The following is a 24,526-nucleotide window of genomic DNA, read 5'->3' on the forward strand; positions in this document are numbered from 1 at the left end:
AGATGTCATACCTTCATAGGCAGTTAGTAAAAAAAGACATTAACTAGTTCATCACATTGAACAGCTACACAGCAAAACAATGTAAATTGAAAGAGGTACATCAACATTCCTTCCCCCATATTTTCAATGTTTTGACTGCAGTTATTATAATCTTTTGCTTTTGTATTTGTATTGGTAGTATGTATTCTCTGTTACAGTGAAAAAAGAATAAAACTCACAGCTCCTTTGCAGTAGAGTCTTAACTTCCCTGATGGTGTGCGAACTATCACTGACATTCTCTTCCTAGTGCTGAAAGAAAATTAAATCCTCTGTAAAAGGTGGTTCATAAATATAAGCATTTACCAATATTTTACCTAATAATATCAATATATATCTTATATTACACAAAGTATAAAAAGTCAATGCTATCTATTCTGAATTATGTTCTCAGCTGACTGGGATGGAAAATAGTTTTAGTGTCTAACAATTGAAATGAATGCTAATTTTCTTGCTGTGTATACTTCTGTAGGCCTTTTTACCATCAAAATAACAAGAATTTTCACCTTAATCTAAATACTGTATGACAAAAAAGCACCTTAAAGCACAAAGCACTTATCATCAATATCAAAAAGAGGTATCATAGACTGTTTCAGTTTTTTCTTCTTTCCCAGCCAGCCAGAGTCGCTCATATACTGTACAGCAATCCTATTACTGTTATCCCAGAGTTTCATTTATCACGCAAAATTTCAGTATGCTAAGAGCTGGAAAAAGGCTGGACTAATTTTAACTACTCTCTGGCCCTCAGTTATTAATAAAATCCAAGTTATTTTTTTTCTTTTTGTCCTCATAACTGAGGTAGAAATTGGAAGAAAACATGGAGAAGACCGTCACGGTCTGCTTTCAGTCTTCTTCCCTGTTAGGTTTGCCAACAAGCATTCTTTAGGCGCAAGATCATGTCCTGTCAAGATGAGTATTTATATCATAACTCTTTCAAATTTTAACTTTATAAATAAATCTACAGAAACTATTCAGGGAACCAAACACTTCTCATAGAACAGTTCACAGTAAAACAGAGATGGAAATAAATGGTCCTTTAACAATTTTGGTTCCTGTTGGAACTGGATCTCATTTATAGATCATCAAAGAGCATTATTGTATGAATGGTTCCTGAAGTTCAGACTGCCATGGAAAACATCCTGTAAATGGAATGTGGACATAGGTGAGGAAATAAATTTATAATTATAGGTGAAGTAGCAGGCTGAAATGTATCTTCAGGAAAGCATTTTCTAATTTCACCTGGGTGTGCACTCTTCTTCAAGTAAAAATTTCTGAATAGCAGTATTAAATGACATTGTTACTGTGAAAACTGCACAAAAGCACAGACAAAGCCATTAACTACTGCAATTTCTTTTCCATTTCACCTCTAAACCTCAGATAAGTAGAATTCCAAAAAGCTTTAGACAGTGTCCAGTTGTGAATCTACTTAGACAACACTGGATAAATCAGGATCATCTAAACTACACTTAAGCTGCCTAAAATAAAAGCAAGTCTAAGATCCACATTGATTCCAGCCAAGACTATCTAGCTTCTGCTACTTGAACTCATTAGAGTTGCCTGAATGTTCAATTCAGAAATAGTAAAGAAATTACAGTAGATTAGGGGGGTGTATAAAACACTAATTTGATATATTTACCCTTGACAAGTAAAAACTCTGCAGTTTTGTACTTGTCTTGCAATACCAGAAGACTGAAACCTTGAAGTCCTGTATGGAGCTGCATATTATTCTACTGGAATTGTATCAAAGAATAACCAATGACTTCCTGTAGCATTCTGAAATTTTAGCTGTACAAACAGATATTGAATCCTCACTGACATAAACTTTTTTAGTAAAACTGCAATAAAGCTAATGACCAACAGTTACTGTCAAGGACTTCTAACTTTTTATGAACCTTTTTATGGCAGTGACAGTTTTATTTCCTCTTCCTGGTGAAACTACAGTAAACCACTAAATTGCACGACTACAAATAACTGTAATTGTGAGACCACTGTTATGCTCTGCTTGTTCTCTGTAGAAGTAATGTGAGCAGCTATAGAGATGACCTGGTTACAACAGGAAAAATACTGAACAGAAGATGGTTGCTGAAATAGTAACAGAGAAAATGTCTGCAAGCCTAGAAATTGGAGACATCATGAGATTCCATCAATATGCACAAAACTGTAACTAAAACTTTTTGTCTGGAAAAGGGAGAAAATATCATAAGAAATTAGGAATTTACAAAAATCTGGGAAAATATAAACTGATCTGGGAGAAAAGAACACACCATCATCTACTGACTGTCCCAAGTGAAATACAGAAATTAGCAGCATCTACTGACTGCTGAATGTGGTGGTGCCCTGCATTCCTGTATATCTGTGCCCCACATAAATGACTTACTTGCACTGAACATGGAACCTCTCTAAGAGCCAGCCCCAAGAAAATCATCCTCAGGGTGTGCTTTAATACATTCCTTTGCTAAGAGTAATTTTTAATAATCAGTAATTAAAAAAAAAAATCAGGAAAAAAGCCCCCATGTTCTTGTGTGCTATGGAATGCTGCAAACCCACTGTTGTGATCTCTATGGACCTGCAGGCTGGGTAACCCCTTGGGATGTTACAAAGAGGCAGAATAGCTGGTAATTCCCAAGGAGTTGCAGTGGGATTATAAACAGACACAAGCATGTCAAAGAGACAGAAATACTTCCCTCAGTCACAAGATTTGCCAAGCAGCTCTTGACAGGTCTAGTTACTCTACAATCTGACTGGATTTAAGATTAAACAACCACAGAAAACAAACATCGCTATAGAGGTTTTGGTACCTCCTCTGCCAGCCACTTATTCTTTTTTTCCTTTTAGAAGTATCAGGTCTTCAGTCACAAAATCAGAGTATTCTGGAGCTCTCTAAATGATTGAGAGGAGGTAAGGCCTCAAATGCTCTAGGATGCCTTCTGTCTGCCCAGCAGAACAGCTAAGATATGTGGATTACTCATCAAACCAATCACTACAGGACAGACTAATCAAGGTTTGAATTACAGGTAAATACAATGGCATGGTAAATCAAAAACACAGGAATTCAGACAAGAAACTTTAAACAGATGATTTCTGCTAGGCTATGGAGATATGCCCCAAGGATATAGACGAAAATCAGTAATTAAATCAACCGATAGTACATACTCCAGATATTGAGATATTATTACTACATATGCACTCAATACTTGGCAGTGACCTTAATTCTGGTGCTAAAAATGCAATTCTTTCCTCTAGGAAAACAAGCAGATACAAATCAAAACCTCATTCAGTAGCATTGCTAGAAAAGACATGTTGATGCAAGGACTGATGTGCAATTTGTGCACTGATAGTGGACATCGGTTATCCTTAATAACACCAGGAATCACACACTCAAAATCTTACTCAATTTCACAACTGGCCCAGGTGAAAACACAGTGCATGTAGTTTGGCACAGGGATGAAACCAAACATAAGACTTCTATGCTTTTGGATCTCTGACAGTGACTTGCCTACCCCTGCCCTGCAGACACATATCCTAGGAGTTGGTTTGGGTTGCCAAGGGACAGCTGCAGTTTTTCCATTTGTTATAGCACCAGGTGACAGAATACAAGTACAGGCACAGCATTGCACAATTCCTTCCCTAACAGTACAGGGAGGCCTGAACAGCAGAGAATCTCAACAACCCTTCACTTCCTAGAACTAAAGGTACCACAGCAGTTACAGCATCTAAGCAGACTATCTACTGGAGGCTACGTAAACACAGACATTAGTTGCTAATTTTAAGAATTATCAGCATAGTACCTTCAGTATACTCACCTGCCAGTTAGACTGACAACTACTTTCTCACCATGAACAAGTATAATTACTGTGTTGTATAAGTTTACTTCTCTCTTCACAGGCACAAGTGTAATCAGTTAAAAAAGAGAATACCAGAAGTGACAAGTCTACCAAGTATTCCTACAAGTTTTACTTCTGTAACATGCCTCTCTGTAAGACTGTCCTATCAAATGCTGATGCTGTTGCACTGTACTTTCAGAAGAATATTAATCTAGCCTGTACTGGAAAATGGCAAGGAATTAATTTGCATTTTTTCTGAGAAAAACTTGGAACACCTGCAAACTCTTGACAGTTTATTCAAAATAGATTACTGCTCTGAAGGTACATGCTCCTGTCCATACAAATAGTGCTGTTGTGGAGCCAAAATTTCTCTTGCTGTGGAACACGGGTGACCTCTAGTGCTTCCAACAAGTCAATTCGAAACATAGCTAAATATTGCAGAATAAGAACAAAAACATCTATAAAAACAGAATACTTAATAAAATTCTGGGATCAGTACCCACCAAAAACCTTATACCTTCAAAGGCTGAGATTTAAAGTATCACTATTTAAATTACAATTTTATACTTACGCAGAAGTTTAAATAAAATCTATAAAATCAAGACAAAGATCAAAATCAGAAACAAAGTAGCAATACTTCACTGCTACTCCAGAAGCACAGTATGAACTTTCACAGAAGTCAAATTAACAGCAATGTGCTTTGCAGTACAAACTTGCTAACTTACAAAAAAAATAATATGCAAGCAATGCCTGCAGAAAAAAATGAAATCATGACATAAATCTAAAAAAATGCACGTATGTCCTCTACAATATATTAAAAAAAAACATTAATTGCAAACATACATTAAAATACATTCAAAACTATAAAAATTATTTTCTGTTGAATCCTTCATTGTTTCATACTATTATTGCTATTACTATAACTATAGGCAACTACTCTGATTTCACACAACTTATACATCTTCAGTCTGTCTCATGCATTGGATTTTTTTTGATTGTTTTTAGCTAAGTTTAAGGGAAATATAATACGACAGGAAGGAAAACAACAATCACTTTCCACAGGCACAATTATGAGGAATCATTTTAAGAAAAAAGGGAACTTCCTCTCCATGCAAATCTCTTCCTTATCCTGTGCCAAAGTAAGCAAGAGACCTACATAAACATTTAGAACACAGGCAGCAAATGCAGATACAATATAAACAGCTCTACATAAGAATTGAAACTGCATCCATATTTCTTATGGGGACATTTGTAACTCCAAGAACTTTAACACAAAATTTTTACTGAAAGCAAAAGATGTGAAAAACTCAAATCCCAAGTAAACCAACTAGTCAATACTGTAGTGATGCTGCTCAGAAAATAATGAGTCTCAGTCCAGAGTATTTAAACAAGCCATAATTACACAAGTGTATTTAAGGTCAAATAGAAAATTTATTTTATCCGTCATGATAAATACACTTACTTTTTAATAAGTCATATGGTGCCAGGGCTTTCAGAAATACATTTAGAAGTCTGAGTACTTTCCTATATTATTTTCCATGTATTTTTTTAAATTTTGAAACCAAAGGTTTTTTAATCTTTGACCAAAGTCAAAAGTGAAAAATATTAGTCACTATGTAGACAACTAGAAAAAAAAAAAACCCTCCAAAAATGTTTCACAATAAACTAGGAGGTGTAATCTTAATCACATACTCTGTTTTGTCTATAGTGTGTTTACATACTACACAGATACAAGCTACACAAACTGCATATTTTGCCTGTAAAAATATAAAAAATGGAAGCATTTTTATCCATGAGAGAAGTGTCTAAGTATTTTCACAAAAAGCCACCAAGTACAAATTTACCTTGTGAATTCCAGGACATTTAGCAGTTCATATCTCTCTTCCTGTCCCAGCTGAAGAATAAAAACAAAAAAACAAACCAGAAGGGTAAGAATTAAAAAAAAAATCTCAAGGAAAAGAACCAAAAACAACCAAAATGTATCATAATGCAGTTATTCAGATTATTTATACTAAATCATAAGCAAATACAGTAATTATAATGTTACTCCAAAGTACTTACAGATTCAATGATTACTGAGTCAGGTGTCCTTCCAGTGAAAACAAAATGAAGATTCCTGGCTGCTCTGACCAATGCTCCTTCATCTGCAGCAAGTTCAATAGTTATTTTACAAATGTGCCAGAAAACTGTTAATCATTATTTGATCAACACAGTTGAGGCTTTTGTACTTTTCACTTTCTTTTTCCTTTATGGATTTTAAGATTAAACGTGTTGCTGGAAAGAACTCTTTTTTTCTCCTGTGAAAACTGATGAAATGAGTTCAGAGAAAATAAGCCCTGAAAGGAGCACACCTCTCAGCTCAGTAATGAGAGCACCCTCTTCAAAGCACCTAGGTTAGCATCTTCCTTGGGTCACTGGACAATATACAATGCTTTTTGTTTAAGTTTTGGTTTGGAAAAGAGTGCTAAGTCATTGCTGTAAATAACAGATAACTTCAATGTTTACATTCAGGAAACCAGCAACCACATCTCCAACAGTCATCAGTTGTCTCCGAGTGGCTCAGGATGTCAGAATGGAGTTTGTTTCGAATGCCCTGTAAAATACTGCCATGACCCAGTTAACTTTATTTACATTAACTTTATTTACCTCTGCCCTTGTCTTTCAGCTGCTGAAGGACAGGAGTCGCAGAAGTAGCCACCTGGAAGCTGGGGAACCAAGGAAGAACCTCTGCACTTGAGGTAATTTTTCCCGTCATAAATTGTAACACATTAGCTGAGCACATTTTAATCATTCTGCCTTGCTTAATCATTTCCTGAATTCAAACATTGTCTATGGACCACAATAGGCTTGAAACAGACCTTTGGCACAATAATATTTTCTCAATCCTTAACAGAATTAATCACAACTTCTATCCTATTAAAAACATTTCTGTTTTGATTACACAGTTTCTGTTTTAAATCAGTATCATGCTTACCAAGTACAGAATAGGCTTATAGAATAAGCAAAAACATAAATTTTTTGTCCTGATTTGATTTTTATTTACTTTTGAGCACTCCTTTTAGAACTCCACAGCAATCTGACAACACCTTAGCAGTGCTGTATGGTTGCTGATTCTTTGCCCTTATATAATCCACGTAACATTCAAATATATTTTCTAATGAAAATTTAAAAAGTCTAAATCCTTTTTTAGAAAACTGATTTTAGCTGATACAAATTATTTTTTGAGGGATAGGTTTGGGTTTTTTTTTAATTTTGGAAGATACTTCAAAAACAATAAACTGAGTAAAATTTGCTTGTTGAGTTGATAGAATATGTTCACTGAGTTATTTGAGTCTCACCTGGAGATGCTGCTTGATATATAATTTTATCACCTTCTCTTTCTGGAACTGCTGTATGACACACTGCCATCATTGTCAAGAACTCACATATTATAGGTGCAGTAGGCTAAGGAAAAAAATAGGTCAGTGTGATTAATCATTTAAGCAATAAACAACCAAAATGTAGTAATAGATATAGACAAATAATAGCCCACAAACATTTAATGAAAGGCACCTCTTTTCTTTAAATACTATCTGTAAACTAATTCCAGCATGAAGGTTACCTTCTTTCTGCTGTACTTACATACTGGTTATATAAATAGAATTTAGCGGCATTTGCTATCATAACAATCAAAATTAGATAACCAGAAACATGGAACAGTTCAAACAATTACTTTTTAGGGAAGGTAAGTATGAACGATGTATTGAAAGAATTCTATTCACAGAAGACTCTTTGGATGTTGTCATTTTTACTAAAAAATAGTCCCTTACTTTTGTCTTGTACTGTATTTGACAACACTTTTTGAGAACCTTTAGAAATATGTAGCAAACAAAAATCACATAGAAAATGTTGCAAGATCAGACTGCTTTTAAAGATGAATATATCAGGCACTTCAAAATGTAAAAAGTGGAAACAGCTTAAAATAATTTAGCCAAAAGAGTGGAAAAGAAACATGTAAGTAGAACAGGTGACTGAACTTGACAAATACAGCTAAGAACCTTATTACTACAGCTAGCATTTGCAAAATGAATGAACTGATTGGTTTAAAAGAAACCCCAGCATTCCCTGTAAGTGAGCTCAAAGCAGCTGCCACCTCAGCTGAGGGCTTCTTGTAGCATATTTATAGTTTTTCAGATTTGTAGTGGACTAAGAATAACATTACAATTACTCTATAAAATACAACAATCTCTGATAATTTAATTCTGTAGTGCAGAAACACTAATGGGAGCAGGTTTGTACTCTCTTCCACTGACAGCCCCCACATCCTCTAAGATGAATTCAGAAAGTTGAATTACAAATTATTTTCCAAAGCACTTCAGAATGCATTTACAATAGTGTTGAAACCTCGCTTTGAATGTGTACCTGAATTTTTAAGATGCAAACACATTTTTATAGCATGCTCATATTATATATACTTAACACTACACATCTACCAGAAAACTGAAGATTCAACAATTGCACACCATGGACACTCTAAATACAGCAGCAATAGCTGATACCTCCTTCCAAATATGCCACTCTCCCTGTTACTAGCACTGTAAATATAAATGTGCAGGTAAGTATGAGTCCCCTTTGTTTTAGATACACTTGAGAATAGTTCTCAGATGTCTACCATTAAAGACTGCTGCACTGGCAAGAAGAAAATGCTTCACTGTCTGCCAGTTAAACTGGAACTAGCCTCCTGCAAGGACAAAATTTAAGAAAAGAGCAATTCACTTTAACTCTTCAAAAAGAGAACAGTTACACTGTTTAAAGTAGGTGTTGTTTATGGCTAGGTAAAAAAATCTCTTGTACAAACAAAAAGTAGAAAGTGGTAATGATGGTACTGTTTCTTAACCAGATAATAAATAACTTGTTATTTTCCTGAGAAATGTATTGTCTCTTTGGGGCAAATACAAGTCTCCAAAATGCCTCCTTCATTTCATCATCTGAAGATGATGAAAGAAGAACGCAAGACTACTTCAAACTCGTAACATCTGATCCTTATCATCAAAACAAAAATGGATGGGAGAAAATAAGGGTTTGATCTAATTAACATATATCAGCAATTACAAAAGTATTCATGAACACATGCTGATTTTGTAAAAATATACAATTTATTTGTTTTCCCTCAAAGGACATAATATTTTGAATTACTGGAAGCAATGGCTTCATCTCACAAAACAATAATAATTATTTCTATATAACTTACATGGTTGTTTTGAAGATTCTCCAGTAATGATACGTCACTAAATGTTTTTTCTTCTCCATTTTGTGGGCCTTGCCTAGAAATAATTGAGTAAAAAAGAGATCACTCTTAGCATGATTTTAACAGTTTATATACAAATCTTTCAAACACAAGTTTTGGGCTATAGCTGCTACAATAAAGGCTGAAATCACATATTGTGAGAAAAAGAATTGAAAAGGTATTTGTCTCACATTTCAAAAGTTTATTTAATTTGAAGAAACCTTGGTTTCTATAAATACACTTAAATCCAGCAAAGTCTTTCTACTGAATTCAGGTAATGAAGGATGAATAAAAATATATCCACACTGTAAAACTGAGGCTTCTTGTCTTCTGATCTCTAGAATGAGATTATAGAAGGGACACAGAAAATATATATGCCCAAAGAGATCACAGGTCATCAAGAAATTAGCAGTTTTGGGATAAGTTTCTAAATGTCTGCAGAAAAGCAGACATTTAGAAACTGGTATCAGAAAGAGCTAAACAAATTAATTCAGACATCAGAGAAGTCTGCATGCAGAGAATTTGCTTTTTATTGCTTATGATCAAAAAGGAACATATGAAATTGAACGATAAAGAAGACAAGACAACAGTCATGAAGTATGGACTTAAGAGATGCAAGGAGGAGATGGTTCTAGAGAAATAAAGTCATACACTAACATCTCCCAAATTGCACAAATATTCTGTCTGAATGTGAGAGCTCAAATATGTAGACACTTCTAGGAAGATTTGTTACTGCAGCTGACTATAGCTACAGTCTTAATACTACAGCTAAGTATTAAGACAATCCAGATGACTTTGAATTTGAGTGAAACAAAACAATTCTGAAAAGTGAATCCAGTTGAAGGAATTTTTTTTCTCATTTACTTTTGGTTTGGATTACATAATCTTACAAAAGAATAAATACATTTGGTGACTTAAGTTGAAGAATAAGCCATATACATGAAAGGCAGACAAAAGATTCTCTATGAAAACCAAAAGTGAACTAAGTCCTGCAGTAACTACCATGGAGGAATATAAAATGCAGAACTTCCTCTGTTCTCTCTTCTGCCATGCAAGGACTACCTTTTCTAACTTTCTAATTACAGTGAAAAATTTGAAGCATTCTTCTTCACCAAGACTTCTTTTTTGAATGCAAAGCAAATAGATCTTGAAATGCCAAGTATTAACACCTTCAGACACATTATATTTATTTAGAATCTAAGCTTTAAGCTTTGTTCACTTAAACCTTTCAGATATAAAATTTACAGATTCTCAGTGCTAAAATACAGAAAACAAAGTGGAAAACAATTCTTTCTAATACAAAAAAAAGATATAAAATATCTGGGATTTAGTATATTAGTCATGTTAGGGCTAGAAATGTTACTGGCACAAAGAGATTTTATTAGTTGCAATAGATTTACACACCAAGAAATTTCAAGTTCATATTTTCTAACTATTTCTAATATATTTTTTTGCCTATAAGGTTTGTTTTGTTTTGTTTTTAAATATTAAATATATTTTAGATATCAGTTTATTTATCCATTTCAGATGTGTTCATAAAGATATTTATGTGAACAAATATTTATTCAAAACCAGTCTTTTTTCATTAATGGCTTATGAGCAAGCATGCTTAATTTCATGTAGGCACTGCATTGTTTCAATGAAATTGCTTGGAAACTTATGCATCTTTAGTAAATATTTTCCTTCTACATCAAATGATATTCAGGTCAGGTAAGATTTTGGGGTATGCATGTGTACTACATTTTATGTGTTGCAGGAGGAATTTTTCTGGCTTTGGTTTTTTTCTCTATCTAAACAAAGAATTATTAATTCTAATTTAGTAAAGATTTTTTTTTCTTCAATTGTTTTCAACAAAAGATGGCAACACATTCCAATTTTGTGTGATATTGTCTTATTGTTACTTTCAACAAATAAAATAGAGATTATTTAAAGACTGAAAATGATATTTTTTTCTCTGATGTATCTGAGCTTACTTTGAATGGTATTGCAAATATTTAGTATAAGAAAGTATGATGAAGAAGCACAAGGCTTCATGTAGATGACAGCAGAAAGGAAGCCAGGACTTTTCTTTCCTGAAATCCCCACTAAGACATTAATGTTAGTCCCAAGTGTATTTGGGCGCTCTAATCTCAGTTCCAGTTAAGAACTACATAGTGCTAATATTCTAAATCTGGAGGAAGTAAAAGAGCAACAATAACATTACATATTTTTTACCCTCAAATATGGATTTTTTCCCTAAACATATTATTGATTATTGCTAACTAATCACTGACTACCAGCAGAAAAGTGGGATTAAAGTTACCATAGTACCAGATATATAAGAAAACACAAAACTTTCTCTCCAATAAGTAGTTTTGAATTGCACCAGGACTGTCAGTATAATGACTGCACTATATTTTAGGGACCCACTTAGAGATTGTATTCCAGAGTCTGCAACTTAATGCCACAGAATTTGGATGGCATAACTTTGTGCAAGATGGTCAGTTTGTGTGAATTCAATGCTGAATTAACTTCCGAGCAGTACACTATCTCACATTTAGCTCCATCTCTAAATATATTGCTCAGTATTTTTAAACCTGAATCTTCAAGAAACAGCAGAAGCTAAATGATTTTTAGAGCTTACCAATCATCTGAAGGAACACTATAATCCTCAGGCTCAGGGCAATGGCTGCACAAGAAGCAAGGGAAAAATAGAACAGGGAGAGGAGAAAGAATCACAAATGCTAAAAAATTGGATCACATGTTAAAAAAAGTAGTTGGTTAATAAAACAAAATTGCAAAAAAAACCCTGCTTTTCAACTATTTTGCTAGTGCCTAGATGGCTATGATAATTGCAAAAATATGGTGTTTCTATTGAGACTTCATAAACTATAACAAACAAATTTTTTGCAAGTCTCTTTCAGGCTTTTGTTTGTAACAACATTAAACAGAGTAAATGATGGCAAAACCATGCATACTGAAGTTGCCTTACAGCAGAAAGCCTGTGGTATACCCGAACTTTATTTTTGTTCCTCTTTGAAAAAAAAGATGTTGTGACAGAAGTGATGCTGTCTCTTGTAAGTAACATTTTATAGTCACTGTAAAAAGCTGACTGAGTTGTAGACATTTTCATGTGTAAGTTTATTTTAACTACAGTATTAATGCATGAGTATATATGGACAGGCAGAGGTACACAGAGGAAGAAATATATAAAAATACCTACCCATATGCAATTCCTGCTACTGTACACTTCTTAAATTGCATGACATTGCATGTCAGGGTACCAGTTTTGTCAGAAAATATGTATTTGACCTAAATGAATGATAAAATACATTATACATCAACATTCAGCAGTTAGTGACATATCTAGTACAATTCATGACTATCAACATATGAAATATTTTTACCTGTTCTGCAATTTTCACAGTTCACAGGAAAAATCCAACAACAAAAACAACACATAAACATGGCAGATACACAGCCTTCATACCCATTTCCAAAGAAATCAATTAACTGAGATGTCAGGAAACTTAAGCTTTCTTCAATGCACAGTGGTGTAATTAACCACTCCTCACTCTATATTTTGCTGAAGTGCAAGAAACTTGTGAAGACAAATGACTTTGCCAGTAAAACATTAAACTTCTGACAGAAAGCAATATGGTAAGAAAAGTATCTATATGCATTTCTAAACTGAACTTTTTGATGTAGAAATATCTTCTTAAAGCCAAAATGTTAGTAAAGCACAACAGTTCAGGAATGCCAAACTACAGGAAAAGGAGAAACACATTCCTTTCTACTTACTCTACATCTTCTATTCCCCTGGCATTAGAAACCCTTCTGTTTCAGAAACTACTAGGTAAAGCATTTTAAAATTCAAAGCTGAAATATGTGAACCTGTTATATTTTAAAGTTTTGTTTAAACCTAATCTTATGAAAAAAGTCAATATATTAAGAAATGAGGTAGTCTGTGAAGAACCAAAAGTTCTATGAGTCAGGTAAACTTCAATTCATTAAAATTTACTTCTAATTAAAAAAACAAATCCAAGGATTCTTAATTAGGAATTAACTACATTATACCTGGGACTAAGACAGCTATGTATTAGTAAAAATGTTTCTGAGGAACTATGCCTTAGCCAAATCAGCAGTTAGAAGGAATCCTTCTGTGTCAGGTTTATGCTGCAAATTTATTTTTTTTTTTGTGTATGGGCACAATAGGAGAGTGGGAATTACAGCTAAAAAAGTCAACCTTTTTTTTCTCAACACCAAAGTTTTGCCTTTCTTAAAACTTGAAGATCTCTTGGGGGAAATGTCTTCATTATGTGCAACCTTCATGTACTTCAAAGAAGAAACCTGCTCTTTTTAGTAGAGTCCTTTGGTCTCCATACAAAAATCTGCTCAAATCAAGAATCCGTCAAAAAATGAAAGTGGAGATCCCAAGATGCCTGACTAGCTCTTAATGGTGAAGAAGAATTTGATAAGAATCCTAAGAAATGAAGACAAAAACTATAGAAGTCAAAAGAAAAGAATGTGTCTGGGAATGTGAATAACAAACTAGCAGCAGAGATAATAAAAACAGATACTGTAAAATGAAACAGAAGGAAAGCTAAGATTCAACAAAGACTTTTTACCCTCTAGAGGAGCTTGTGCTCCCCTTCAAAGCCAGGAAAAGAACAAAATTTTCTCCACATACATGTTAAACCCAGCAGGCAAAGGCTCCGTACTCTACGTAGAGCAGTCACAGAACATAACCATCAACCATTTTTTCCAGAAGGTACTTTTCTTATGTATTACTCCCTAGGACTGCTTTACTATATGGCTAAAACTAAGCTATTATTTATTGGTTTTGGAAAGCAAGAGACAACTTTTACATGCCCATGCAATAAAGTAAAGAATTAGTTATGAGAAGTTCTAATAGAACTTCTATTAGGAAATGCAAGAACACGCATACTTGTGTTCATAATACAATTCAATTCAATGAGCATGTAATTTATTTTCCACAGCAAGAGCTGCTCATCACCAGTATACCAGAAAGTTCAGCATGTTTTTAAAGCCAGACTGCAAATATAATTGACTGAAAAAACAAATACCATGTGTAGTTCTTCTAGAAGCATACCCTCTGCCCCAGGCACACTTGTACTAAGTCATACTTCCTAATTATGAACAACACATAACAAGTGATGGCTTGTGAAAAGTTGAACTGATTTTACAGTATTAAAAGAGAACTCCAAAGCACAAAGAATTAAGCCCAAATTTCCAGGTTTAATTCAGCCCCCATTCCATTCACAGCTTTCAGTGTTTAGTGGCAAGAAAAGAGGACACGTATAGAACTAATTCAACCCTAAGACACTCACTGTCATTTCTGGGGAAAGCAGAGCATGTGAAAAAAAATGCCATAATTAAAGATACACATGATCATAAATGTATATACTGAGACTAATGCTCAGACAGCCTTAATGCTCAAAATTCCTCTGATTTAGTAACTTTATTGATATACTTCCATCTTCTGTGATTACCACATGCACATTGACACAGAGATTGTTCATGTAATACTGGTTTTAATTCACTGATACTGCAAGTATTTTTAAAAATATCTGACAAAACAAAGAAGATAGAAATAAGCAAATAATAAGGCTAGAGTGTATATTTTTTGAAATAAATCCTCACATGAATAATTTCAATACAGAGTTACAACCAATAATTCTTTTATCTACCTGTCCAAGTTCTTCATTGAGATTGGAAGTACGAGCCATTGCAGCAGTGTCCGTAGGTTCATAGTGCATGTCTATGTCCTAGAGATAAAAAAAGTACATATATGTAAAAATCAATCTTCCAGAACTTCTCACAAAAAAATCTAGCACATAAATAGAACAGTTAAGTGTAGAAGAAAAGACCACACATGGATAGATACACCTAAGATTGTTTCAACATGGGAAGCCACAGACACTATCAGATCACTTCCAAGAGACCCCAGAAGAAGGAAGATTTTCTCATGGGTGATTTTGTTCAGATTATTTCTAGTGATCAGTATTATTGAAAAACTGTTAACCCATACATTTAAAATGACATTAGCAACAAGCAGAAATTACTCTTAGGGAGAAGTGAGTCTTACCTACTTCTATTGTATGCACAACCAGTCATTTCTAAATAGCAAGATAAATATATCTTGAGATAAAAACATGAGGACAAATTTGAGAGTACACAATAAACATAAGATACAATTCATATAGTGTGAATTCTTTTCCTCCTACTTGCTAAATAAACATCAGAGTTTGTTTTTACATACAGTAAAAGATTAAAACATTGTCAAACATGGTAACGTAGTGCAACAGATTGCAGATGACCAGTTTCTCCATAAAAATATAATCTACACAGAAAGAGAAATATTACTTAAGATTAGGATAAATTAAAGGCAACTAATCCCTCATAATGAGAAACTGGGACAGGAAGAAAAGTTAAAACTGCCTTTCTGATTTCTTGGATAAACAGTAGCAATATACACATTTGAGATGTGTCTTTGTTGAATATTTATTTTAAAATACAGACAATTAAGGAAGAATTTCACTGCATTCTCCAATTTGTTTTACAGTACAAAAAAAACCCCTTAGGAAATCAAAGCCAGGTGACTGTTCACAAAAGTATTTAACTTTTAAAATAAAGCATATGCTTCACCTGCTACTTCACATGGATTCTTACCTATCATCTCCAGAACATATCTCACACATACAAATGTACTTGACATATTTGATCAAGGAATTGGATTAAAGTGTTCAGAATGCTATGATAAATTTAGATTTGGAAAAAAATGGAAAAATTGAAGGCATGTTTACATGGCTTTAAGGAAAATAACTCACTCCCAGCTCAGAGTAATCCCTTCATTTTCCTCACTAATTCATTAAGAAAAAAAAATAAAGGATGTCAAAATGATCTTTATATGTTTCATAAGAGATAATATTAGCAGACACTGCCTTGTACAATAAATCCCATTCCATTAAACTAGGGTTGTGCTTGGAAAAAAAAAATAAGCAAAATGCCAAATCAAAATACCAAAGTCTGGGAAGAAAATATGAAACTGGACAAAACTCCCCAGTGCTGCAAAACACATTCTTCTTGTCATTCTGAATGATACCTGGATATCAATACTAATAAAGTAAAAAGCAGAAAAACACTGTCAAGAGACTGAAATGTGTTAGTTCATGGCTTAAACATTGACGTGAAAAGCTGCAACCACCAAGCCCACCTTGAATGGGCCCCCTGCGTGAAACCTTGGACTGTGAGTTAAGCCACCTAAGAGAGCTTGAGGTAAGATAAAGCGACACTTTTGCTCAATCTTCTCAGGTCTGGGAAGAAACAAGTGAGGCTGGGACAGCATTCACAGGAGGGCCAAGCCCAGCAGCTGTCCCTAAAATCATCCCTCCCTAGCTATGGGCTGGGGGAGGCCACACCTCCCAGTCTGGCTGCCGGGTTTGTGCAGACTCCTTCCCCACCAAGGGAGGAGGAGGAGGAGGAGGAGGGCCTTGGGCATGCGGTACAACCTCTGGCCAGAGGTAGTGAACACCCATCCTCCATCCCACTAACTGGCTCAGCTGTGAAACAATGCCCCAGCAGCCCAAGAAAGCCACATCCACAGGACAGTCGTGTGAGGGGCAATTGAGGGGGTGTCACAAACATCAAAGACCTCCAAAGTGCTCTCCAGACTCATTCCTGAGGCCTTGCCCCAGAGCAATGCACGTGATGCGATGCAGAGTCTTCCTAGAGACGGTGTCAAACTTGCCCTGGACGTTTCCACATGGCCCAAACCAGGCTGGTTAATTAAATATAAATCCATTGAATTCTGTGCTTTTGGAGGCAGACCCTCATCACCAAGAAGACCAGACAGATGGAGAGGACCAATGACACATCGTTGGGACCCACAGAGCGGTGATATATTTCTATTTAATCTGTCTCTTTCTATTTAATCTGTCTCTTCCTGTCCCCCCACCCCCTTTTTTTTTTCCTTCTTTCTCATTTACTGTTAAATAAAATGTATCAATTTTTGGGTATCAACATTTAAACTTGTTTGGCTTTAATCATGTTTTGGGGAATATTTGAACCTTAAATTTCTATCTGCAATCCACAGAAGGTTCACTTTGCTTCCCTACAATTAGTGGATCACAACAAACATGCTACAAAAATTAATCTGGTGCAGGCATAAGAGCACTAAATGAAATAATTTATTATTACCTCAGATTTTATAATGTGAGGTAATAATAAATTATATAATTATATATTATATAAGGATAATTTGTTATCCTCAGATTCCACTAGTAATAAATAAACAGCATTTAGAAAAAGCCTGAAAATATGTAAACATAGACAAGCAATCTATCCTTTCACTTACTTGTGAACCACTTTATTTTAGAAATCAATATTATAAAAATAATATTTACCCAATTTATGAAATATGCCTGGATAAATTTAACGACTTCAAGTGTAACCAACAAGCTGATTGGAATGAGATTATTGAAGAGAATGATAAAAGTCAAGAAATTCAATCCAAAGTTGCTTGCTCCACCATCTGCCAAAAAACAAAGTAATCAAATAAATATTTGAGACTGTACTTAGAAGTACATATATGTACTGTATTCAAAATATTGCATTAACAGCTGATTTTTAAAGTGTTCTAAGAAGAAACTTTGGAATTAATTACAGTATCACTTGCCTATAGATAAGACCTTCCTCAGAGTTAAGGACCTCTATTATAATAGTGGAGTTCAAATTTAGCAATCTTTACAATGATCTCCAATTTCTGAAGAGCAAACTTACCAGCCATTTCCTCTTTTGCTACATTTTAAGATCAAAATCTAGGAATATCTACATAAGCAACCAAGTTCTAAACTCAAAATGTAATAGTTTTATATTTTGAAAGGGGAACTATATAGTGGAATGAATTTCTTTTCAATCTGCCTTCACATAATCATATACTCTCCCTCAACAGAGCAAAATGCTATGAAAGAGGTTAAATTCACACCCCATGAAAGGAAGATATGAAATTAGAGAGTCTAGTGAAAGTTCTAAACAACTGGAAATGTGAGTATTAACATATAAAAAAACAAGTAGTTTTATAATACTTTTTCCTTTAAAGTGTTAGGTTTTTCTTTTAAAGATAACTCTAGACTAGCACCTCAGAAAGGATGAGAAAGTCTGCTGTGCAGTACTGCAAAAGGGTAAGAGATGGAGCCTGCCTAGCTGTATTTAAGGTATCTCAAAGAAAATCAGCCTCAAATAGGTTTCCCCTGTCTGTCCAATGTGGTTTTGGTTGTTACTCTAAGATCCGGGAAAGAAGGTTTTGGAGACTTTCATTAATATAAATTCCAACACCAAATGATGTACTTGCCTAAAAGATCAGAGAGCTAAAAAATTAAATAACTAAGGAGAAAGGAGTATAAAATGCATTTACATATAAATTATAATGCTTCTTACATCTCTGGTATCAGAACAACTATATACTGAATACAGTCTTAAAGGATATACCTTACATAGTTCAAAACAATTTCATTTAATCATGAGACAAGTATAAGAAAATAAACTGACATGGATAATCAATTTAGAACACACAAATCAAAATATCAATGGCCACTATTTCATGTTTCTTTTTTCAGAAATAACAACAATTTATGAGCTGCTTCACTACCGTGCTAGCCACCATATCCTTAAAACTTTTATATTTCCCAGAAAAGAAAAAAAAAATGCACAGATGAAGCGCATCTAATGACCTTCTTTGATATTACCCAAAATTGTCAATATTCTATGAACTAGTTCATTTTTTTTATCTCACTAGGAAAACATGAAAGTTGAGTTTCTTAATTAAAAAAAAAATGTTTATTTATCAGCATCAAAAAGAAGGAAAGCAAAGCTCATCATAAATGCAGACACAGAAACTTTAGGAATGCCTTCAAATCAGAACTTCAATATTTTTCTTTAAGAACTTACCAAAACCCCCAAAAACCCCTTTTTGTTGACTACATTCAGAAGCTTTGTACTCAGGAGCTCTGTTTCAGTTCTGGCTCTGCCTAAGTATAAAGGGCCCTAAGAAATTCCAAAAATATGAATAATTAACTGCAAAATATATTCATGAAAACTTCTTTTAAATTTTGTTTCCTACCAGAGTGTCAGACTCTGTCAGTATGTTGCATGCTGCCATGAAGGCCTGTGTAACACTGCCCTACATCCACCTTACCTACAGCTGCCCAGTGTAATATGTTAGATGAAACTTGTGTCTCTTTTATCTTCTTTAGGAGGAATCTATTAAGTGCTGATATTGACTAGTTAAAGCCCAGTAAAAATTATAAAGCCACAGCATCATTTCCTAAGACAAGCAAGTTTAAAAATTCAGAAAAATCACTGCAGCTTTAAGTGCAATCTACTGGTAGCAGCTCAAAGAGGCTTCAGTCTGATGTCTAGGAAGCTGACTGTTTATGCCACTGGAATGCTGATGCAGACCTTGCTGAGCTGCAGAGATGGAATGCCTGAAAAAAGTAGAGACACACAAATCATCGCGCCCTTCCTGAATTTAGCAAGAGTTCAGACGGCACAGTTAGGTAAATTTTATACTTGCTATGATATACCTAGCCTAATGACTTTAGTCAGCAAACAAAGAGAGACTGACAAAAAACACTGTGCAATTATCCTTATTTCCAAATATGAAAGGCAACCACATAATAAAATATTAATATAATCTTTTAGATCTTACAATTTAGATCAAGATACCAGTCTCTTCCAGTATGCCTTTGGTTCCATATAGCTGAACCAATAGAGCAGATCAAAGACATGGCAATAAGGATGCAGAACAAAATCAAAATCTGAATATTTGTAATCCGTTCCACATTTGACATTTTAAGAGGTGGACTTGTTGAATTCTGCAAAAGACAAAAATCAACAGTGGTTATTAAACATTAGATGAGGTAACATGGCTCTTGCTTTTCAAATTACATGTTACTGTATACTTTTCTCAATGTTCTCCCAAATACATCATCCCCAAAAATGTCGTAACTCTTTAACTTAAAACATCTCAAAAGCCAGCAGCTTATAAATCTATGAACTGGAGCTTTAGATTGTGACACAAGAATTACACAGAACACTGGTAACAACAATAGTTAACAGTAAACATTAAAAATGAATGCGCATACACTTTGTCAGTGCAATAGAAGACAGCTGCTAAAACAGACACACTTTTTCAAGCAACTATTTTACAAATTAGAAAAGTAATAAATAAGGCACGAATGACCAATCTGAAATTCTTTTTTATCAAAAGGTGCATCTCAGTTCTGATACTTCGAAACACAAAGTAATTTCAGTCTCTTCCCTCCTCACTTTTTGTTTGTTTTCTGACAAGAATGATTACCTTTGTACTTGAAAGAAACCCCCATTAAAGGGCAGTTTTAGGAGCAGTCAAAAATGGAAAAAGAAAAACTATGATAAAAGAACTTGCTAATAAAGAGTTTTCAATGCACACATTACAAAATAGAATCAATGAATATGCTTATTAGTGAAAAAACTACTTTGGGATAAAGTGACTAAAATAACAAGAAATTGCTTTATTTTTATTCTTTTTAATTGATATGAAAGATGCTCTATCACTGACATTTTAGTACCAAGCCATATTTCTGTACCATGGAATGGTAAATTAAGGTAATAAAACAGACAGGTCAGACAAAATCCAAGGGACAAACCTGCATAAGTTTCGTGTCATGTCCAGTATAGACAACTATCCCGTGAACCCACTGAGTATTTCTCAACTGAGCTCCTCGTAGAAGAATCTGATCAGATCCCAATGGAACAGTACTAGAAATAAGAAGTTTTACATTTTAACACTAAACCAGTCAATGGCAATGATTAAATGTAATCAGCATTTGTTAAAACTAATTTCCCAAAATTTACATTATTATTGTTAATAGGTTAGGAATCTAATTTTCACAGTTAACTTTTTGGGAGTTTTGACAGAGAAAACTTGACAGATAAAAGCCAGGCTAAAAATCTAAGGTTTCAAAAATAATTCACTCTTATCCAAAACTTTAAGAATGTCTTCCAGAAAACATATACTTTAGGCCTGGATAACCAGAATTTGACCTTGTGTTGCACAATCCCCTCACCATTCACCAAGCCACTGTCAAGTCATAGGTTCATATAAACCAGGTTAAAGAATTTTTCTCCCTTCTCTAGCTAATTGTCTTCAAGGACTAAAACCAAGCTGGCATGATTTTCTATACTCAAAAACATAATGAAGAGCTGCACACTTTGGTGATAAGTATTAGCTCATTCAAAGGCTGAGGATAGCCAGAAAACTTTTGCCTCTTTTAGTTCACAGATTTAGCCAAAAGGCAAAAATCTGTAATGGTGTTCTATCTCCTTGAATACTAGATATCCAAAAGAAAAAAAAAAAAAACAAACTTTTTTTTTTTTTTTGAGTTGCTCTCCCATGAAGGGTAAAAGGAAAGACTGAAAGGGTCAACAAGATACATTTATGGCAGTCCAATGACTTATATTAAGTGAAAGAAAAGGGAGACACGTTTTCAGCATCCTCTATTGCTTTTGAAAATATGTTAAGATGGCAAAGAATAAAGTGCAAATCACACCTGCTGGATCTACATAATGTGTAGGAAGGTCTAAAGATCTGGACAAATAAATATTAATTAGATGAATTTTCACTCCCTCTATTATGGGCAGAAAAAGAACATATCCCTGATTTTTCAGGTTGAAGTAAGGCTAAGATCCAAAAAGAGTTACTTACCTGCAATTCTTTTTCACTGAAGGTAAATATATTAGAGCCACACTTTTGGAACAATCCTACTGCACAGGAATGATTGGCAAAATATTCTAAAACGTAATTTCTCAAATGAAAAATTTCTTGACCAGCAGATGGCGTCCTCCTACACATTCTTGAGGCATAACAGCCATCAACACATTCAGTATTTATTTTAATCAAATTTTAAAAATTGAATTATTAGAGTAAAAAGGAAAGTATGCTTTTCCTTCAAGCCAAGGAGGAAGAATTAATGTGTGGATCTTCTATAACTATTACCTTCAGAGAAGAATTACAGGTAAATAGTTTTTCTTCTTAATGACAAGTACAATGGAATTATAATAGCTCCACACTCTTGAGACTGAAAAATCTCAGAATGCATCTGTAAGAAATCAGTAAATAAAAAATTGAATATTAAGGGGGAAAAAAAAGAGGTATTTAGTTGATACTATATGTATCAGTCTAAAACTACAAACATGAACAATATTGGATATGGAGAAATAAATACCTAACAAATAAATAAGAAATACTGTAAGTCTTTGGGAATGAAGGATCCATCAATTTTGGATCTAGCAGTAAATCTGTGAATCCACAGAGGACCCTGACTATTGATGTATTGGTAAGTATTTGGTAAACATTTCAGTATTTTCAGAATTTATTAAGCAGTTTTACAAGCATGTGTGTTGTAAGTGCACATTTTCTATTTTTAAAGGAACCTGCTTTCAGTAAACTAAGGTATTAAACATTTTTCAGCTACCAAATTAGAAGGATTTGAGGTATACAGCAATGGACTCTGTTCCACTCCACACTTCAACAAAAAGAAGAAAACAATTAAAAAAAAAAAAAAAAAAAAGAGACATTATTTCTATTCCGCTTCTGTAACAAACGACATGCCTAAGAAGTGAGTTACTAGGTATATATTCCAGAACTGTCAGAATTTGATTAGCAGTCTCTCCTATTATCAATACCGAATGCTTTCTGAAGTACAACTAGTTGTAATGTAAAGTACAACTCAAGTTGCAGACATTAGAAGTAAGGTTTTATGCTTCTAGGTTTTCGAAAGACTAAAGTCTAGCAGAGAATACTTAAAAGAAAATTTATTGTTCAGATTTTTACTTCAGTAGTTTAAGAACACATAGCTGTCTACTGTATAGACTGAATCGCCCAAGATCTTCTACCTTGTATTTACGTACCCATGCCCATCCAACCTGATGTTTCCAACAAAGTCATAGAGATGTCGGTTTGGGCTCTCACACTCAATTCTGCCAGAGAGTTGCATCAAACTTTCTGTGTCCTTGATGTCTGATGTCAGTGGCAAACCCTGTAAACAAAATTCATTTGTCATGACATTAAAAATCACTATCCAATAACAAATCTACGTATTACAAACCTAATAGCAAGACCAAAACCAATCATCCCTATGGGAGCAAAATGGACCAGCTGCATTCTACTGTCACAATTGGGTGCTACAGTGAAGAAGTCACCATGGCATCTGAAAATACCATGACCAATATAGGGTTATAATCCATCACAGAGCTCAGCAAGAATGTCCCTGCACACTGACAGCACACTCAGTCAAAATCTGCTATTCCCTACCTGTCCCTGAAGGGCAATACTGGCCCCATCAGCTGCTTTCTGCAGGGCTTCTGCCCCATCATCTGTTCCTCTAGAAACAAAGCCAATATCCAAACCATTTATGTTTCTACCTATTCTCCCAAAAAACCCTAAAACAAAGCACAAAGAATGACTTAGGAGTAACCACTCATTCCTCCACTTTTATGATGCCAATAATCCAGTTTTTTATTCAAACCACTAAAATTTCAGTCTTCTAGAAGATCCATTAATGTAATAAAATGTCTTTTTAAGCATTAATAGACAAAAATAATATTAGCAATATTCCCAAAAATGAAATTCCTACCTGTCGAATTTTTAAGTTTGTCTCACCATCTAAGTTAGATGTTTCAATGTAGCACATGGCTTGTGGTTCACTATTAAGAGAAAAAAAGTCCTGAATTCAAAATTATAATGGCAACATCCATAAACATCCTGTAATCTTGTAATACTTATTTATGCAAAGAGGTTTGTCTTATCAAATCTTCAAAACCAGAATAATTTACAGCCAAGTCTATAAAAACAAACAGTACTTTACATTTTCAGAGAAGTTTGCCAAAGCTTATTTTCTTAAATGAAAAATTGACAAAAGCACTGTACACAGAAGTGTTCTATCTTTACACATTTCCTGAGTGTGAGGACAGAACATCTACTATTTAAATCTAAGACAGAAACAAGTTTCAATTCTGAAAAGGATCAAGTAAGTCATAAAAACCTCTTAACACTAAAAAGAATTAAGTTTTACTCTCTACACCACTTAATTCCTTCTAGTGTTTTTCTTCCTTCTAGCATGAAATTCGAGCATCAATTATTTTTAAAATTTCCTTTATTAATGCAAAAGTGGCTAAAGGGAAGTGATTTAATTTTAGATTATTTGCAGGATGTTAAGTAGGTTATTTTAACAAAATTTTGTAAAGTACAAGCATTAAAGTGTGAAAAATTGTAATACGGCACATTCAGGCTACTGTTTTATTATTGGCAAACTTCTCTAGAAATATAAATAACTTTTATTTAGCCTGCTTGGATGGAACC

The 24,526-nt window shown here is 34.1% G+C and overlaps 1 protein-coding gene across 7 annotated transcripts in view; it reads right to left on the reverse strand.

Annotated features, from left to right (window-relative positions):
- Nucleotides 1-24,526, reverse strand: part of ATP8A1 (ATPase phospholipid transporting 8A1) — a 105,578-nt gene that overhangs the window by 57,986 nt on the left and 23,066 nt on the right. For 5 of the 7 annotated variants that reach the window (XM_021553144.4, XM_021552349.4, XM_085577839.1 and 2 more), the window contains 13 exons: nucleotides 23,802-23,871; nucleotides 23,077-23,204; nucleotides 20,814-20,925; nucleotides 19,835-20,000; nucleotides 17,532-17,659; nucleotides 14,817-14,894; nucleotides 12,329-12,417; nucleotides 11,750-11,794; nucleotides 9,091-9,163; nucleotides 7,199-7,304; nucleotides 5,922-6,004; nucleotides 5,705-5,754; nucleotides 219-288 (listed from right to left, as the gene is read on the reverse strand). In XM_021553144.4, the coding sequence (XP_021408819.2) occupies nucleotides 219-288; nucleotides 5,705-5,754; nucleotides 5,922-6,004; nucleotides 7,199-7,304; nucleotides 9,091-9,163; nucleotides 11,750-11,794; nucleotides 12,329-12,417; nucleotides 14,817-14,894; nucleotides 17,532-17,659; nucleotides 19,835-20,000; nucleotides 20,814-20,925; nucleotides 23,077-23,204; nucleotides 23,802-23,871 (1,198 nt within the window). The remainder of the gene's footprint in view (nucleotides 1-218; nucleotides 289-5,704; nucleotides 5,755-5,921; nucleotides 6,005-7,198; nucleotides 7,305-9,090; nucleotides 9,164-11,749; nucleotides 11,795-12,328; nucleotides 12,418-14,816; nucleotides 14,895-17,531; nucleotides 17,660-19,834; nucleotides 20,001-20,813; nucleotides 20,926-23,076; nucleotides 23,205-23,801; nucleotides 23,872-24,526) is intronic. The other 2 variants (XM_021553948.4, XM_077782826.2) reach the window with 1 other exon arrangement.

The sequence above is a fragment of the Lonchura striata genome, chromosome 4, assembly GCF_050655825.1.
Source record: "Lonchura striata isolate lonStrDom1 chromosome 4, ASM5065582v1, whole genome shotgun sequence".
Taxonomy (NCBI): domain Eukaryota; kingdom Metazoa; phylum Chordata; class Aves; order Passeriformes; family Estrildidae; genus Lonchura; species Lonchura striata.